The sequence below is a fragment of the Dendroctonus ponderosae genome, unplaced genomic scaffold, assembly GCF_020466585.1.
Source record: "Dendroctonus ponderosae isolate FM_Combo_2020 unplaced genomic scaffold, Dpon_F_20191213v2 Dpon_F_20191213_4, whole genome shotgun sequence".
In the NCBI taxonomy this organism is placed as follows: domain Eukaryota; kingdom Metazoa; phylum Arthropoda; class Insecta; order Coleoptera; family Curculionidae; genus Dendroctonus; species Dendroctonus ponderosae.
Genome location: NW_026018611.1, coordinates 16,198,800 through 16,216,980, shown reverse-complemented (window position 1 = coordinate 16,216,980; position 18,181 = coordinate 16,198,800). Strand labels below are relative to the sequence as shown.

General features: G+C 35.1%; 1 protein-coding gene across 7 annotated transcripts in view; it reads left to right on the top strand.

The window, feature by feature from the left end:
• The window catches only part of LOC109541269 (ATP-citrate synthase), a 52,798-nt gene that overhangs the window by 8,237 nt on the left and 26,380 nt on the right, over positions 1-18,181 (top strand). For 4 of the 7 annotated variants that reach the window (XM_019910088.2, XM_019910085.2, XM_019910087.2 and 1 more), the window contains exons 1-2: positions 3,611-3,837; positions 14,358-14,586. In XM_019910088.2, the coding sequence (XP_019765647.2) occupies positions 14,382-14,586 (205 nt within the window). In that variant the 5' untranslated portion in view covers positions 3,611-3,837; positions 14,358-14,381. Of the gene's footprint in view, positions 1-234; positions 247-819; positions 824-3,610; positions 3,838-9,432; positions 9,500-14,357; positions 14,587-18,181 lie in introns of those variants that run through there. The other 3 variants (XM_019910083.2, XM_019910082.2, XM_048665616.1) reach the window with 3 other exon arrangements.

Below are 18,181 nucleotides of genomic sequence, written 5' to 3'. Positions count from 1 at the left end.
TTTTATTTTGATTAAATCGATTACGTACACCCATAAATTGTTCTAGATGGTAAGCTATCACCCTAAATTTTTGGACCTTGGTGCAAAACTAGATGCTTACAACTTTTGAATGTGGCTGCACAGCTTTCTTTCTGCATTTTCGCCTAAAAAGAATGTTTCATCCATACTATTGCCCTTGATGAATTGTTGTCTTGCTAAACGTGAACGTTGTATCCTATCAGGAATGTTATGTGTGCAAGCAGCTTTGTACAGCCTGTACTAGTATAGTATAGCTTGCACAGCTCTCGTCAAGCCTCCTGTGTCCATTGTCCTCTCGTACTCTTCCAAACGATTGAAAATCGAATATTAACTTTGCCATTAAGCATTATTTTGAAATTGCCCAATGTTTAATTGGTAGCATATTGGAATACTTTCGCATTCAAAAAGAAAAAAATTACGAAAATGTTTGATATTAAAAAAGTTCTTTTCTATAATTTTTTGATTAAAAGTCAAAGCGGCAATAATGTTTTTTTGTCATTAACATATAGTTACAGGTGGATAGCCTTTGTCAATAATTTGTCAAACTCTGACTTACTTTGAAGCTCCTTTCACGAATTTACGGATATGTAATTAGTTCTGGGAAAATGCCACAGTAACATAGCAGAAGCTGTACGTCCTCACACCAACAAAAGGCAAGAGACACTAGAGGAAGATAGTAGACGACAATAGATGTTCGGGTTCCAGACAGAGGAACAAGTATTGGACATAATTGCAGCAGAGCCTTCCAAGGGCACTCAGAGCATTGCACAACTGACACTTTCCCAGGCAGCAAATAAATAGGAATGTAGCTACCACGTAGTAAGATACGCACTGCACAAGGACAGATTAAACCAATGGCTTACTGAATACGGGTACAAATAGAGCAGGAGTTAATTAACCGAATACGAGAAGCTGCTCGAGAAGAGTAGATAATAACACAGGCACTAACTTGTTTGAAGTTAACTCAATTTGAAGTTATGAGGACAATAATTGAAATTTGGAAAAGTGCGTTTGACATTCAACGAATCCTGTTAAATTTACCGTTTATACTTGTCTATTTTATTGTCACTTTCTGTATAATTCCATGGTTACCGGAGTTTTTAATAATTACGAAGTAACCGCTATTTACGTAATGTTAATTAGGCAGATTACCTTGAAAAACATTGTGGGCGTTTTTCTGATATAGTTTATTTGCAAATTTTTCAGTCTTTAATAACAATTAATTTTTTTACTAATATTCCTGTACTCCTAAAACACCGCCAGACAACACCTCCAGAGGAATGACGCCAATTTCGATTCACCCTGTATAAACAAAATTTAAAGTTTCTAAAACAACTGCAAGCTGTAAAACTTCTAATGCACGAGGCGTTCACCACAGATTCGAATTAGATGTTTAAAAAAACATTTATGTTGACCCCTTCAAGGACTACAAGCCTTGATAAACACAGCGCTTGAGTGTCGCAATTTTAACAGAACGAAATGAAATGTTGGCACGTAGTGATAAGAAATTATTTTTTTCGCTCAACAAATGTTGCATCAAAATTGCATTAGAGACTTCTGTAACGGATCTTGTAAATACACGTTTATATTCAGTTTTTATTAGTTAGTTATTTTCCTTCGTAAGATTAGTTTGCGATTGAAAGTGAACCACTTTGTGTACTCGATTTTTGAGACTCAAATTAAAAATGGCGCGATAGGCGCCAGAAGAATCATATCAAATTTCAAGAGCGTATTATACATTAAACAAATATTTAAAACATTTCGTTACATTTTATGGCGGAAATGAGAGAAAAATTCGAGTTGGAGGGGACATTGCGACCTCACAAACCGTAAGTGTCGGTGCACACGAGCGTTTTTTAACGGTGCGGTTAAAAAACGCTCGTGTGCACCGGCACTAAGAGATACGAAATCTGAACAAACTGATGTAATAAACGTTGGAAAATTCTATTCTAGTCAAGAGTCAAGACCTTCAACTTAAGTTTTTAAATACGGTGATGTACGAGTTTGTTTGACATCGATTTATGAATTCTACGGACTGTTCTTCTTGGAACGCCTATTCGGTCCGAATATTTACGATTATCCTGGATATGATGACTTGGTTCACGGTTACTTTAACAGTTCGGTAGTAGCTTTTGAGAACCACGTTCTTAAGTTCTTAAGCCAAGATATTCTCCTTCTTCCTAGTGGTCTTCTGTCATAAACTTGGAGGACGAACTTTAAAAGTTGATATTTGCTTTCGTTTCTCATAATATCTCCGAGGTATTATGTGATTTTTTCTCTTAATGGTATTCATTACTTCCAAGTCCTTCCTCATTCTATCTGTTCTCTTGGCCACTCTGTCCACCCATCATGTTCTCAGCATCCTCCTGTAAAGTCACATTTCGAAGGCTTGCTTGTTGTTGCCTTGGTTAATATCCAAGACTCTCCCATAGAAGAGTCGAGAAAATATAACATCGGAGCAGTCTGATTTTGATGTCGATGTTGAGGTTGTGCACCTTATCTCCTGTGAGTGGTTCCAATTATGATTGATCATGGTTCCCAAATAGGTGAACTGTGATACTCTGTCTATTGGTGTGTTGTTGATCGTTAAGTCGTACTTTCCACCAGTTTTTCTACTGATTACTATGAATTTGGTTTAACTAATGTTCATTTCTATGGGATAGTTACTGCTGACGTCCTTTATTCTGTGGGAGGCTGGGATTCTGTGGCTCGGGCCATTGTCTTCACATTCTATGTGCATATTCTTTTAATTTGCTTTGTTTCAAGTTTCCTACTATTCATGTTTTCCATTTTATAGGAAATTTCATAAATATGATTTTGCTTATCATAGTATTGTTCAGAATTACTATAGTATCTAAACATATTCGCCTTCATCTATGAAAAACATTCGTTGCGCTCGTGCTGGTTTCATGATTCTTTAGTATCCGATGCAGCATTTATAACACAATGAGTTATAGGAGATATGTCTAATATCCTCACGGCGACTATTCCAACACCCTGGGAACATTTCATCTAATTTTTGAAAGCTGCAGAAGCTCCATCTTGCTGGTAGTACTTTAGGATCCGGGGAAGTAAATGAACGTACTTAAAAAAAGCATGTCATTAATTTTTTGCTATTTCATTTTCACTGCTGATCATTTTCATTTATCATAGGCTGATCTATTCCGGTTTTTCAGAACCCTTATACTCCATAAGGTGTACATTGCTTTTTATAGAATTTCCAATTAATAATATAGAATGTCATGATACATCATGACGTTAATCCGATTATCATTCTCTTTAGGGCTTAGCCAGTTACAGATTCAAGTGCCATTTGTCATATGTAAGTATTTCAAAGGTGTCGAATCCATTCATTCAATCACACATTTGGAACGCTGCTCTCACTTTGAATCATTTGTTGATCAATGCAACGAACTTGGTTCTTAGAGCTGAATGCATAAGTGCATTGAAGCATAATAAGTAGTAAACAGCCAAAATTCGTCCCCAACTTGTTACTGTGGATATCGCGAAACCATCACGTTGTCGTCATTATCCTATCATGTAATGTATGTTACGTTAATTTATCAACAATAATTTGCATTTACTAGTGAATACCACATGCATAGCCAGCAAACAGCCAGTCGAGTGAAAGCACTTCAAGGGGGAACTTGAGTCGCCTTCAATAAGAAATTTGCTTTCGCATCGCGATATTAAAATTTTATAGCTCTCTGCCACTTACAACTTTTCAGTGATTTTTTCAATCTTGATCCTAAGTCGTAAGTGAAAGTGTCGGCCGAATTTGTGTGCTGTGGAAAGTAGCAGGAATTATTTAATTTTGGTGTAAGTTGCTTATTGTTGGACATGCATGAAATTTCACTCGCTAGTTTATAGACAGGAAAACTGCGCTTGATACGAAATAAATGTAGCAAATAGTAATTAATTACTGTCTTAGTAGATGTGAAAATTGTAACACTTTGTAGGACTTGACTTATGTATTGCCTGGCGCTTTCAAGTTTTATTCGATTCATTTCGTATCTAGGAGGATTGAAAAAGCTAATTTTTGGGTCATTTGTTTACTAACTAATTTGGGTTAGTTTGGGTCAGTACCCAAACTAACATCTCCGAACTATAGACGTTTAAGTTCGAACTTTCGTAACAATTTTTGTAATTTTTTAATAAGTGGGGTTGTGCAACTCCTCAATTGTAAAAATAACATGAAATAATTTTTTGCCCGCAGAAAATATAGGCACACTTAAGTTGAGTTATCTTATTAGATAGCAGATAACGAAGGAATTTTCACTTCATTGGTTCACTTTATTCCCATCGCATTAATTACTGTCAAAATACTTTATTTGTCTAAATTGTTTCTGAGAATTTTTTTACAGATTGCTAATTACATATTGAGATGTTCAAGCGAAATAATTCCCCGAGTGACATTTAAATGCGAAAATCATTCACAATGCACTACAGCTGCAAATTAAACGTAATTACAAAAACAGGAAAAGTAAACTGAAATTGCTAAACATCCAAAAAAATTAAACAATGGAAAATATGGTGTACCTAATAAAAATATTCAAATATTTTACAATGGTGTGTAATTTTAAGTACACTGAGGGGCAAAATCAACGAACCACATACATTTCAACGAACTATAGAATAGTATATGCCTTGGTGAGCTATTATATACCGAGTACTTTATATAGGTATTTAATAGTCTTCTCGACCGAAGTATCCAGGGTGATTCACGGTCGATGGCATATTAGACGATTAAGGAGAATGCGATTCACGATCTATCTGAAAATTGGTCCAACGAAGTTAGCGGATATATACTATAATAACGTTCTAAAATATTTTCAGCAATAAGCGAGGTTGCCGCTTATATCGAAAAGTGCGTACAACTTTAATATTTTAACTGAGACACCCTGGATATTATTGAACGCTTAGATTGGCTTTTTAGATCTGAAATATATTATTTTTGCTTAACGATTCCTATACCTATCTATCTAAAGCGGTTTACGAAGTATTAAACAAAATTCATTATTTTTAATCAAAACTTAGCGCCAAAGAATCTTGTATTACAACACGATTTCGATACCTTATCAAAATTTAAAGGTTTGGTACTGCGTCAGCTAAGCCCTATGCTTGAGCCTCGCGTACAACAATTTATTCCAAATTATACAGGGTGACTTGAAAATATTGGCCTTTTGGCTAGAGATAAATACTGCTTCAGTTACATTTTTTCAAATAGAGCACCCCGTATATTAGTTAAAATACGGAAAGAACATTAAATTCCCGATGAAACGATGTGTCATGTGTCTACCGAAAGCGTTAAACGTTCCTAAATAAATAGACATTTTTGCAAAAATTCGATTATTTGTCATAATAGTTGAAGATTTTTCGATCTTTAAATCATTTGTGAGCTTAGTTATCAAACATCTTCTGTGCGCTTTTTATATAGTTTATACTTTATTATTAATAAATTATAATGGAGAGAGTCAATTGTTAAAAAGAATATTTTAAAGAAAGAAATTTTAATGAAGCTATTTATTCTTCCCGGACTTCAATGAATTTAACGATTCATCATAAAGGTGAAACTTTATGTCATTATCCTTTAGGAGGCAAAACTTTTGGTGCTGATTATTTCTTGAAATGCCCTTTAATGAACCACGTGTGTATTATGATCCGCCCAGAAATGTTTATTTTGTCTATTGAAAATATAATTCGTCGAAAATTTGGTTTCACGTGTCCAAATTACGTTTTTTAAAAAGCTGCAGGGCTTGGACTGCTTCTTCTGAATGCTGGAAAGCTTCTTCTGGCTTCCGTAGGGACAATACGATACTGAGAAAGTATCGATACTTACTCAAATGAGTAGTAACCAAATCGTCTTGCAATACTGCTCATATCAGTATTCTGAAAGTATCGAAACCATTACCTGCTAACAATTTTATTGACTGACTCGATACTCAGTGACTCTACGTATAAACACATTTTAAGTATACATTTTCGATGAGTTTTTCAAGACTGAAATTCACTATTACCGTGAATTTAAACTGTAAAAAAGCCGTTTAAAGAAGTGATTGTAATAAAATTCATGGAATATATTTTAATGCATTTATTGYCATAAGGTRAACAAAAAAATRTTTTKTCTGAARGTTTCSMAMAWYRYCRRTYKTWGACAATTTAGCTTTAGCTTTAGCTATAGSKACACAAGCTTTWTGCTWTTSTTGSGTCATCTTTTTTAAATACGCWGCRCYAGMTACTTAGGTACCTTAAAATTAGGTTGAAGCACWTTCGGAACACYTAWAAATCTTTCTCCTTCCACAAKTTTGGAAGGCCGCAAATAATTGCGGACAAAAAACGTTAAAGCCTGCACTGTTTTGTTGTMTTTTGAACCTTTCTGCAAAATRGRTATATCWMTTATATTCCATAAAGAAAAAGTACTAAACATAATTTATTTACATTTATTGGCCTAAASTTKTAAAACTGMYTKTTCWRAAGTCCATTGTGGAGGTATGTTAWYATMCGTACTAGCATAAAAAAAACTTTTACCTTCCAACATGTTTTCTAATTTAGACCAGCTAGATCTTSAASGCTGTGACAWWTYCAACTCRAAYTCTTCAATAGACTGTGCAGCTGTTTRCACTTTTGRYWATTCGATTCGATACGAGTACTTMTTTCTATACMAKGTRWTTGTATYGGCACGGCTWWGAGGCCRMACTTTACGTAAGGGTGTCATGACGCATATTGATCTAATTGAKCTAGTCGTAAATATGGTACSATATAAAAGTCACGCYAGRTCAGTAAGGGTGACATAACGTTTAATAATGTTTATCAATTTTMTCTATTTTGAGTTCAGTTAAGAMRATTGACAACAGTCTTGACTGTSACAGTSTWWRMARYYTYGATYRTTCACGACGATACTTGTATTTACTTSTRTCSAAWYRTCCMATMKGMWWCARRMMTTGTCGAYYTTTGWMAAYTTGTTCGGAAGCWTTRCTTGCTTKATCWKGATGTGCRKCWYTTYKAACAKAAGCTKCRCKAKATACWTAGAAGTAYSYTAAACATTTACAAKGTTGTCTGCATCAGAAGTCACWGGTTYGGAAACTTCGGTTCAGCTTTCAGTTTGGTGCCRTAATTCACGAAATYKTTYTSCATTTSCACCAACTTSTTSKMAKKCMGTTGATTTACATTAGGATACATTKCRTTGAATTTTCTGCTTGCAACAATTTGGTCACATTGGCCGTGAAGAATACATAGTTTCATGAAAAGTTTCTCCAACCAAACTCTCCATTTTGTTAATAGTAGTCTCAACTGCGTCAAAAGAGCACAACAGTTGTCTTGTCAAACTTTTGCTGACTGATAAGCTTAGAACCAGTTTGAAGAATTCTAAATCTTCAACTATTATGACATTTTAAGACTAATTTGACAAATACGTCGAAATAATAGAATTTTTACAAAAATGTCTATTTATTGCGGAAATTTGAAGCTTTAGGTATAAAAACATTTCAATCGTTTCATCGAGAACTTAATGGTCTTGTATTTGAACGTATATAAAATATACGAGATTTCTATTTGAAAAACTGTATTTAGAGGAATTTTTACCTCTAGTTGAGAGGTCAATATTTTCCTGTTTAATTTGGAATAAATTGATGTACGCCTTGCTGACCCAGTACCAAAATTTTGAATTTTTAGGTGCCGAAATTGCGTTGTAATACAATAATCCTTGGGGCTATGTTTTAATTCAAAATAATTAATTTTATTTAATATTTCGGAAACGGCTTCAGAAAATTTAATATTTCAAAACGGAATGAATAATATTTCATTTTGGCGGTTTGAGCGGCAACCTCGCATTGCTGGAAATATTTTAGGCCGATAGAGCATATCCGATATCGTTGTATAAATTTCCAGATAGATCGTGCATCGAATTCTCATTAAACGTCGAATACGCCATCGACCGTGAATCACCCTGTATACAGGGTGTCCCAAAAGTAATGGCACAAACATAATGGTGGATTCCTGGAGTGAAAATATGATGATTTAACACAACTTACCTTAGTCCAAAAGTTGACGGTTGCCGACATACAGGACGTTAAAGTTACATTTTAATTTCAGTTTTTTGTTATTCCACTTTGAACGGAGCTGCATATTTTAACGAAATTTGGTATACAGGGATTTTTGAGCATAAGAAATCCAAATCTATCATCAGATTTTGATCAACTTGTAGAAAAAACCACTTACGGCGATATCTGGCCAAAAAAAATGTTTTAACTTTTTGGTCACCCGGTATTCTGACTTCTAAACTGGTTGGGTCTAATCGCCTATTAATTTTGTACAAAAGAGATATTCTTAGTCGATTTCCCAACAAGCTTATATTTCCGAAATATTTGCAATTGCACCGCAAAATGCAGTATTTACAAAGAATAAGCCACAATAAGTATCTAAGTAAAAAATATTTACTAAACATCATTCTTTAACAGTAGGATCTTGTTATCTTAATCACTAACAATAAGATTAATTTTCTACAGCAATTGCTCAAAATGTCCCCCGTTAACTGCAATACATTTTCATACTCCGTTTGGCACTGCGTCCACTAAAATTTTGCTGGAGATAGACTGTAAGCTTATTTCTTATTTCGAAAAAATTGTGCCTTGGCGTATTAACTAATTGAAATCAAAACTTAAGTATGTAGTAGCACTAGTGTCAGTTTGACAGACACCAAATAAATCCATGTCGCTGCGTCACACTACTTGATTTGCATTGTAAAATGTCCTCACAATTCTGCATTTTGCAGTTTAATCGCAAATATCTCGGAAACAGAGGCTTATTGGGACATTGACTAAGAATACTTTTTTTGTGCAAAATTAATGGGCGATTAGACGCATGTAGCTTTTTCTACAAGTTGATCAGAATTAAATCTAACTGTCCCACAGTTAGATTTATTATGCTCAAAAACCCCTGTATATCAAATTTCGTTAAAATATGCAGCTCCGTTCAAAGTAGAATAACGAAAAACTGAAATTAAAATGTAACTTTGACGCCTTATATGTCGGCAACCGTCAACTTTTGGATCAAGGTAAGTTGTGTTAAATCATCATATTTTTGCCTCAGGAATCCGCCATTTTGTTTTGCCTAAATTGATTTAATTGGATTTAGAATTCCCATTTCCCATTAATTTTCTAAGTGTCGCGATATTACGACTCCTCTCTGCTTTTAAGTTTACAGATCGGTTTGAAGTGCGCCAATTCTATTGATATACCAACTGAACAAATTCAATCATTGTAATTCAATTTGAATACTTGAAAAAGTTTGGAGATAACGCCAAGTGGAGCGAGAATAAAACCTCTTTATTATGAATGTTCGATTAGATTATTTCATCTCAACATGAAGGACCAACTTCCAGTAAGTACTTGTAATAAATTGGTCAACGACGATTTAATAATAGTGCATAATCAAAGTGAAGTTGAATAAGGAGGAATAAAGGTTTGTGTAGGAGGTGTACTAAGTAAGTCAAAGATCAAAAAAGAAAAATGTCCTAGTTTTACTCAAGGTCGATGAAGAGTTTTACGTAGTTTGCAATGAAGAAGCACCGGATCATCGCGCTAATATGTAGTTAAGGCATTTTTCTTAAGATATCCATGCGTCCTCACTGCTAATCCTCTATTCGGTCCTGGACGAATTATTCTGTCTAACGTGAATAGTTTTTGCTCATCCGGTTCTTTTCTCCTTTCTGAAAATTGTCATTTTAAGGCTGCGTGAGGGAGTTTCTCACTCATTGTTTAAAAGTAATTTTTAGCGGCCCGTTTCATCAAATGTTGCATTTTTAAGTTCTTTCTACTTTGGGACAAGTTATGACCGATTTTTTYGATATGTTACCGAGTGTAGCGACTYTATCGCCGGTATGCATAGTCGATCATCGGCACTTTGCCGGATATTGTTTTGGCGGATGGCCGACCGTAATGCAGTCGACGAAAAGGCGACGGGTTTTTGATGCAGAGTTGTTCTTCGTTTGTCTAATTTACGTATAAAGGTTCGGCACTGCTTTTAGTTAGCTCCTGGAATCATTTTTAAAATCGGCGCTGGAACGCCGTCAAAGGCAGAAAAGATAGGCGCTATCCATCGCGGCTAGTTGCTTCGAAGGATAAGATCTTCTTTTTTAAGAAAATACATATTAACGGTGAAAGCCGTTMTTAACGTTGAGAAAATCTACAAATTGATTTCGAAATCTCTGCTAAACAATAAAAAATGTAATGCAATATGTAACAACTTTACATGTTTATTATTATTATTATTACTATCATCATCTGGCGATGGTTCGGAGATGCCTCCATCTATCTCCGACAAATCTCTACCGCATTATCCAACAGCTTAAAAATGCGCGTGCGTCAGATTCTCAACCGATCAACTGTGCAACCAAAATTGCCTCAAGCGAACGGCGCATCGTTAGAGATCGACAAATTCATTTAATTGCATTAGGCTAAAACTGTCGCCGATTCATACAATATCAACTAGTTCAGGAATCTGATTGTTCATAAGTTTTGTAGGAAATGAAGAGAGTAAAGTTCAGTTCAAGAGTTGTTGAACTAGTCCTGAAATTCGAATAATGTTCAAAAGATCCAGACATTATCAATCGTGGCTATCTTATAACGCGACTTAACCCATTAACGGCCAAGGTAATAAAAAATAGAAATTTTGTCGATTTATTAATAAGGTGAACAAAATATAATATAATGAAGGCTAATTTTCAATAAAGCATAAAATGATCCTGCTGGTGTAGAAAACACAGGAAGGTGCGGTTACGCAGCTTTGGCTAAAAGAGGCTACAAAACTTTAAAGAAATATATCTTATGTTACTGAACTAAATATATAAACTAGTTTTTAACGTGAAACTTCTTGAACTGAAGTGAGTGAAACTGAAAACAGTCCGGATGAAGGTGCGCTTTGCATTTCTTACAAAGGTAGATGGTATTACTTTTACAAAGCCGACACTTTTGTCTTGCACTTTCAACTTCCCTAATTATAATATGGCTAAAGTTGTCAAATCTGACGTCATCTAGTAAGGCATTGGAGGAGGGCCTGCCGTATGTTGAATGAGATGCTTCAGCACTAGATGCATTTTCAACGTCCTTTTCTTACACGCTGTATTTGAGAAGGTTGATTACTAACAGTGATTGGAACTCGAGTTGGGAAATATTGGAATCGTTAACAAGTTTATATATTTTCCAACTATTCACAACTGAACTGTCGATCATATTGATAAATAACGGCCACCACCATTTATTCCTCTTATTTCTTATTCGGATACGATAGTTGGCAATACCATTGTCATGAAGGTCCACTCCATCCATGTATTTATTGTAATGTTCTATTACATCCGGTTGGGGGTTAAGGATCTCTTTTCGTTACTTTCGATTGTATCGTTTTGTTTGGACAACAGGAAAAATTGTACCTACATTTGTCATCACAGTAACTACAGAATTGTCATTCCATCGTGTCAGTAGAACCTCCAGCTCTGAATCAAATGCAGACGTAAAAGAACCTCTTTTCTTTTTGGCCATAGCTTTATTGTTTTCAAGGGGACATTTGGAAATTCAATTTTCTCTTACTGTTCCTGTAGCAAAAAGCCGTTTTCTATCAGTGCAGCAAAAAGTGAATAAGAGGTGAAGAAGTTATCGAAAAAAACTCTATGCTGTGGCGGATTATATACAACTGAAAGAACATCCAAAACCACTCTGGTTTCTAATGGAGTGTTACGTTCAGTTTTTTCAGATTTTCCTCCATACGGAATAAAATTGAACAAGTAGCCAGTAGCGAACACAAGCACCATAGTTTGAACCCGAACCTCACTGGTTTTCCACGAATAAACATGTTCCATCTTGTTGGCAACAATACGATTTTGGGTGTTCCTCACTTCACAGCTGGGTGATTTGAGTAAAACGAACTGAACGTGTAAATGCAAGATCTTCGTTCAGTTCATTTGCACAGATTTGGCTTGCGCAAGCCAGATCGTTCAGATGGCTATATACTTTTCTCTAAAACAATTTATTCTTTGATTCTTTTATACTGTCATCATGCCTATTCTATTCGTCACGTTTTTCTCGTATATGGATGAGTTTTGAGCTGGTTTTCCTTTCACATACTCGAATTGTACACAAAATTGTACACAAATTGTACAGGGTGGTTCAAAATTTGCATAATTTCTTTCAAGGGCTAATAGGGGCGCACTTATAGAGTACGGGAAAAATATAGATTTTTTTTCGATCATTTCTAGAAGATATTAACAGTTGAAAATCGAATTTCAACTTTGTTATTAAGCATTATTTTGAAAGCATTCTATGTTTAATTGGTAGCATATTGGAATACTTAAGCATTCAAAAAGAAAAATTTCGATATTTGCTTGAAATTACGAAAATTTTCGATATTGAAAAACTTCTGTTCTACAATTTTTTGATGGAAAGTCAAAGCGGCAATGATGTTTTTAACAACAATAATTTGTCAAACTGTGACTTACTTTGAATTTCCTTTCACGAATTTGCTGATATGCGATTAGTTCAGCGGAAATGCTTCAGTAACATAGCAGAAGCTGAAAGAACTCACGCCAACAAAGGGCGAGGAGAGTGGTGATCTGATTACTTGACTGATGATCACAAAGTGTATTGGTTTTGTCACGTGGTTTATTTAAAAATTTACATTTTTGTATTGGATAGGAAAGGGCTGTAGATGAAACAAAACATACGAATACGCGGGTAATCAATTATGAATATGTAGTTAGAAGAAAACAAAATTAACACGTCTGCAAGCACCGAACAAAAATGTGCCTTAGGGCACAGCTTAAAATTATTTTATAATTTACATCATATAATTCATAATATTTATGCTGTGCCTTAAGGCATGGGTTTGCTTGTGCGACTGATGCATGCGTCTGGCGTAAGCAGCGGCTGCAGCGTCCTGTCCAGCCACCTTGAGAAAGTAACAATTTTCATCCTCGGTGACTGTCGCCCGCAATTGCTTGTAGCGGCTATAATTTGCGCCTAGCCTTAGGCGCAATTGAGACGCCTACGACGCGCATGAGGTGACCTGACACGAGTATTTGAACCGAATTTGCTTCACGGCCAGAACCGACCAACTCGCGACCCGCTTGAAAGACCGGTTAACTCGAGAGTGTTTTTATTTTCTCTAAATTTGTAGTGGCAGCCCTGTGCGATTTTAATATAATATTACTTTTGAATATACGCGATTAAAAATTATTGTCCTATACATACATTTGCAATTTTGTCAAAATTATTTGAAAAATTGTTGAAATATTTTGAAAAATATTGATTATTTTTGGTAGGTGTCAAAACATTAAAGAAAAATTGAAAACTCACTACTTACTGGCAATCCTTCTATAAAGCATGCACCTACCATTTTTTAATAAAAAAACAAAAAAATAACACAGAAACTTCAATGAGGGTGTTTTTATTATTTTTATATTAAAAGAGGTTAGATGCTTGGTAGCGTTGCCAATAAGTAATGAGTTTTGAAAATTTTAAAAATATTTCAACAATTTCAAAATAAAAAAAATGTGAATGTATAGGACAACAATTTTTAATAGCGTATATTTAACAGGAATCGTATACTAAAATGGTACAGGGCTGCCATTACAAATTTAGAGAAAATAAAAACGCTCTCGAGTTAACCGGTTCTTCAAGCGGGTCGCGAGTTGGTCGGTTCTTAAACCGGGTCGCTAGGTAGCCGGTTGTTCCTCTCAGCCGGCGATATGATCTGCCTTATCACTTACGCGATTTAAACATACCAACATGTACTTAACACCACTACTGTATTTACTACATTCTAAAATTATTCTTGAAGATGATTTTGTTTTTTTTGTAGAATATTCTCTTTTTTATTATTTAATCAATACAAAATCGTTTAACAACACTTTTAGTTTAGGCCACATGCGCAAATTTCGCATGCTTACATGCTTACAAATTATGGTGTTAAGCATTTTTTTAGATACATATAGTGCATGACTAGAAAATGTTAATTTATGGTCTTTTAGTACCTTCAAATATTTATACTAGAGCCTCTGCTTTATCTTTTCTTGACCTGTAAAACTTCCGTCATGATTTGTGAATTTACGTTATTATATTGACTTTTTATTATCATACATTTGATTCCCATCCAACTACCTTATTAAGATCACTATTTATCTGTCGCGCGTTTTTACTATTGCCTGAAAGAAGTCAGAAAACGTAAATTGAGTATAGTTTTTCATATTATCTTCAAGCATAGTAATTCTACATACACCATGGACACTTTCTCACTTATTATCGGCTTTTTAAAATAACTCGACCAACCTAATGATTTTATTTCTTTATAAGTTACAGTAATCGAAAAGAAGCAGAATGTCAGCAAAGGCAATCCGCGAAGCTGCAGGAAAGAACCTGATTAACAAGCATTTGGGTGGAAACACTGCAGCCACCCAGTGCCGATTTGCTAGTGTCGATCCCAACACTAAGTTTGCTGAACTGGTAGCAAACAATCCCTGGTTGAAAACCGAAAAATTAGTCGTCAAACCTGATCAATTAATCAAAAGGCGAGGAAAATTGGGTGAGTGTTCTACAGATACTTAGATACTATAGTAAATTGTCGTTCTCGAGATATGTAGATATCTCAAAAACGGTAGCGAAAGTACCAAATTAAGTGCGCATAATTAGTAAAGCCAATAATAGTATTTTACGATACAAGAGACGAAAATCGAAGTTCCGTCACTACTTGAAGTTGACAATCACCCAGTGGCGGGCTTGCGACTGTTGTCCCGCGTATCGTATACTATTATTCTTGATCCTCCTGAATGATCCTGATGAATAATGGGCGGAAAGGTAAATTGTCATCGTCATGTCATTGTAATGAGTAAATGTGATTCTTTCGCCATCGAAAACAGTGGCGAAACTGTGGACTTTCCACCAGGGGAACAAGAAAATTTGTATTTTTGCGTTGGTTCTGATAGTGATACTAAAACCAAAATAAAACATTGCGCGGTAATGATAACAAAAAAGAACTTATTTTTATCATTGAAGTCAAATTGCTTCTACATAAAAAGCTTCTATTTTTTAAATAACATTTAGTTCTTTTTACTGCTGTTTGCTGAAGTCAAAACGTGGAAAAATTAAATAATTGTTTAAATCGCCACTATTTGCAGTATTAGGTGCTTTAAAAATTTGATAAATGGCCTAGTACTAGCCGTATTGTAAGTTTTAGTTTTGTATTTTGTTATTTTTCTGCTATTGAATCCCACAAAAATATTAATGTTGTATCAGGGAATCGTACAGGAAAATGTATATTATAGGACCGTGGAACGTACGAAAGTTATAATTTTATCAACGTTTTAAAAAAGAAATTATCGCATGTATATGTATTATCGTATTATGAGCTGAAGCGCCGTCTTGTCGAAATTATATTACCGGGCGACAATAAAAAAATGACAACCGAATTGTCACGAATGTTTATTAAGCTTGAGTTTTCACTGTTTTTTTATTCTGCTTGAAAATACTACATATAGGTTATGTTTCAATTTTATTCAACACTTTGAAGCAGGATGTCAAATCAATTTCTATTTCTCGAGTAAAGTCTGAGTTTTCCTTTTGCTCCTCTTCTTCCTCACATTTATTATACAAGGGTCGTGTGATAAGTCAATGACTTTTTGAATGAAATAAATGTTTTTTTCCGACCAAAAACGTTTTAATTTTCAACAAAATCTCCTTTTCGCTCGATACACTGAGTCCAGCGTCTTTCCAATTTTTTTATCCCTCCAAATAATATAATTTCGCGAGGTCCTCAAAATATGCGTTTGCTTCAATAATGACCTCTTCATTGGACCCAAATCTCTTACAGCGTAGCCATTTCTTCAGGTTTGGAAACTGGAAACTTCGATGTGAATAACACCGCGTGCATCCCAAAAAACTGTGGCCATCACCTTGTTGGCTGACAGACTCATTTTGGCTTTCTTTGGTGATCGTTCACCTAAAGAAATCCACTGTTTTGATTGTTCTTTGGTCTCTGGTGTGTTGTGATTGATCCACGTTTCGTCAACGATTGCGACGGAACATCGCTAAACTTTCATTTAAAATTAATTTTAAATCGTCACACGGGAGCGCTTATGGTCGAGTGTCAGCAATCGCGGCACTCATCGTGCGAATGGCTTTTTTATATCAAAATATTCATGTAAAATGTGATGTATCCTCTCAGTTGAGATATCTACAGCCTCAGCCGCGCTTTACGCACCACGTTCCATAGATTTTATCGATCATTGATGACCATATTAAAATTGATGGTGCCGAGTCCCATAGTATTTATCGACCATTTCCTTCGCTTAATTGATGGTTTTTTACGTAAAAAATAATGCTTGATCAGCACTCGAAAGTCACCTTTTTCCATTTTCGTCGAAATTGACGAAGTCATCAGACGTACCGTGCTCAAAATTTCACAGCAGTTTACTAACAGACGATAGTTGACGGTAGTAGTGTTGCATTTAAAGTTACTGCGCCGGAAATTCAAAAAGTCATTGACTAACCAACGACCCTCGTAAGTTACCTTAGTTTTGTTTCTAAGCGTTGGTTTTTGTTTTATGGTAATATTGATGTTTTTGTTTACTAAAACGCTGGTATCATCAAAGTTACCAAAAACCTGTCTTTTACTCTTTGTTTTGGGCTATTCTCGACTATGACTTACATTCTGCAACTTTGAATTTTCTTTGCCTCCAAAAAACCTTTCATTGGAGTAGAAGTAAATATTTGAGAGTGTTGCTTGTTCCCACATTTTTTTCTTCTTTGGGTAGTAGTACCAGAGCACACAGGATTTGGTATTACTTCTCCAAATGATATAGTTTGTCTTATTTCATTTTTGTTTGGGTCGGCTTTGAAGCTTTGTTGTCTTATATCTTCTGCCCTTTCTCCGGTTATTTGATCTTCTATTTGATGGTTTTCAGGTATCGGTTCATTGAAATTTGTAGTTTGTATCGTTTCAGAGGGGGCAAAATCTTCTGCATTTAAAACATCAGAATTGATAGGAAATATTCCCGTTACCTGAAAACCTTTGATAGCTTTCTCAACTCTCCCAAAAGCTTTGTTGAGCAAATCAGCAACGATATTAGGCGTAATTGCGTAATTTTTTCTCCGAGATTCTTCCTCATACACTCATGACATTCTGAATTGTCCTCAAAGAACCATGAAAAGTAACGACAAGCGGGTGAACACGGTGCGACGTATGTGGAGGGATCGTCAGCCGAATAATTCCTCTTTCCTTGCAGAAGTTGTAGGCACTTAACCAACAATGAGTATAGTGGGTATCTAGTAACAACAAAACTGGATCTTCTTTTGAACTTTTAACACACTACCCAAAGTGTTACAATCATCCACAAATTAATTTTCGGTCATCTATACGTTACCTGAGCTACGATAAATAGATCCTGGAGGTCCGCTATTTTTGTAGTGTGATAAGTGATGGGTCATTCTTTTTCTGTCATAGATGAGGAACGTATATTCCAGATGCGCTAAATGAACACATGACAGTCGTAGTTTTTCCCTTCTCCCAACTAGTTAAATGCCCTTTTTCGCCGTTTTATCTTGCTTGGGCTTTGTACTATTGTGATGCCTGTTTTATCACAGTTATAAATCCATGATGGTGAAAATTTGTACTTGTCCTTTACAGCATTCAGGTTTGCAAAAAATATTCAAATTCCTTCTTTGTTGAAAGCCGTTGCACGATTTATGCTGGTTGATTCAGGATTCCTGAGTCTAATATGTGGGTTGCGTCTTAAATATCCCTCTAACCAGTCACGACCGGCTGAACCTTTTCTTCTTAAATGGATTACTTATTAAATGGATTCAAATTATTTAATAGTGCAAACGTATAGGCGCTGTAAAAGTAAGTAAAAGACAACAGAAGTTAGATCGTTTGTATACAGGGTGATTCAAAATTGGCGTCATTCCTTTTAAGGGGTGATAGAGGCTCCCTCGGGGAGTACGAGAAAAATATTGAGATTTTTTTTAATGTCTAGAAGATATTAACAGTTGAAGATCGAATTTTAACTTTGTTATTAAGCATTATTTTGAAATTGTTCCATGTTTAATTGGTATATTGGAATACTTAAGCATTCAAAAAGAAAAATTACGATCTTTGCTTCAAATTACGAAAATTTTGTTGA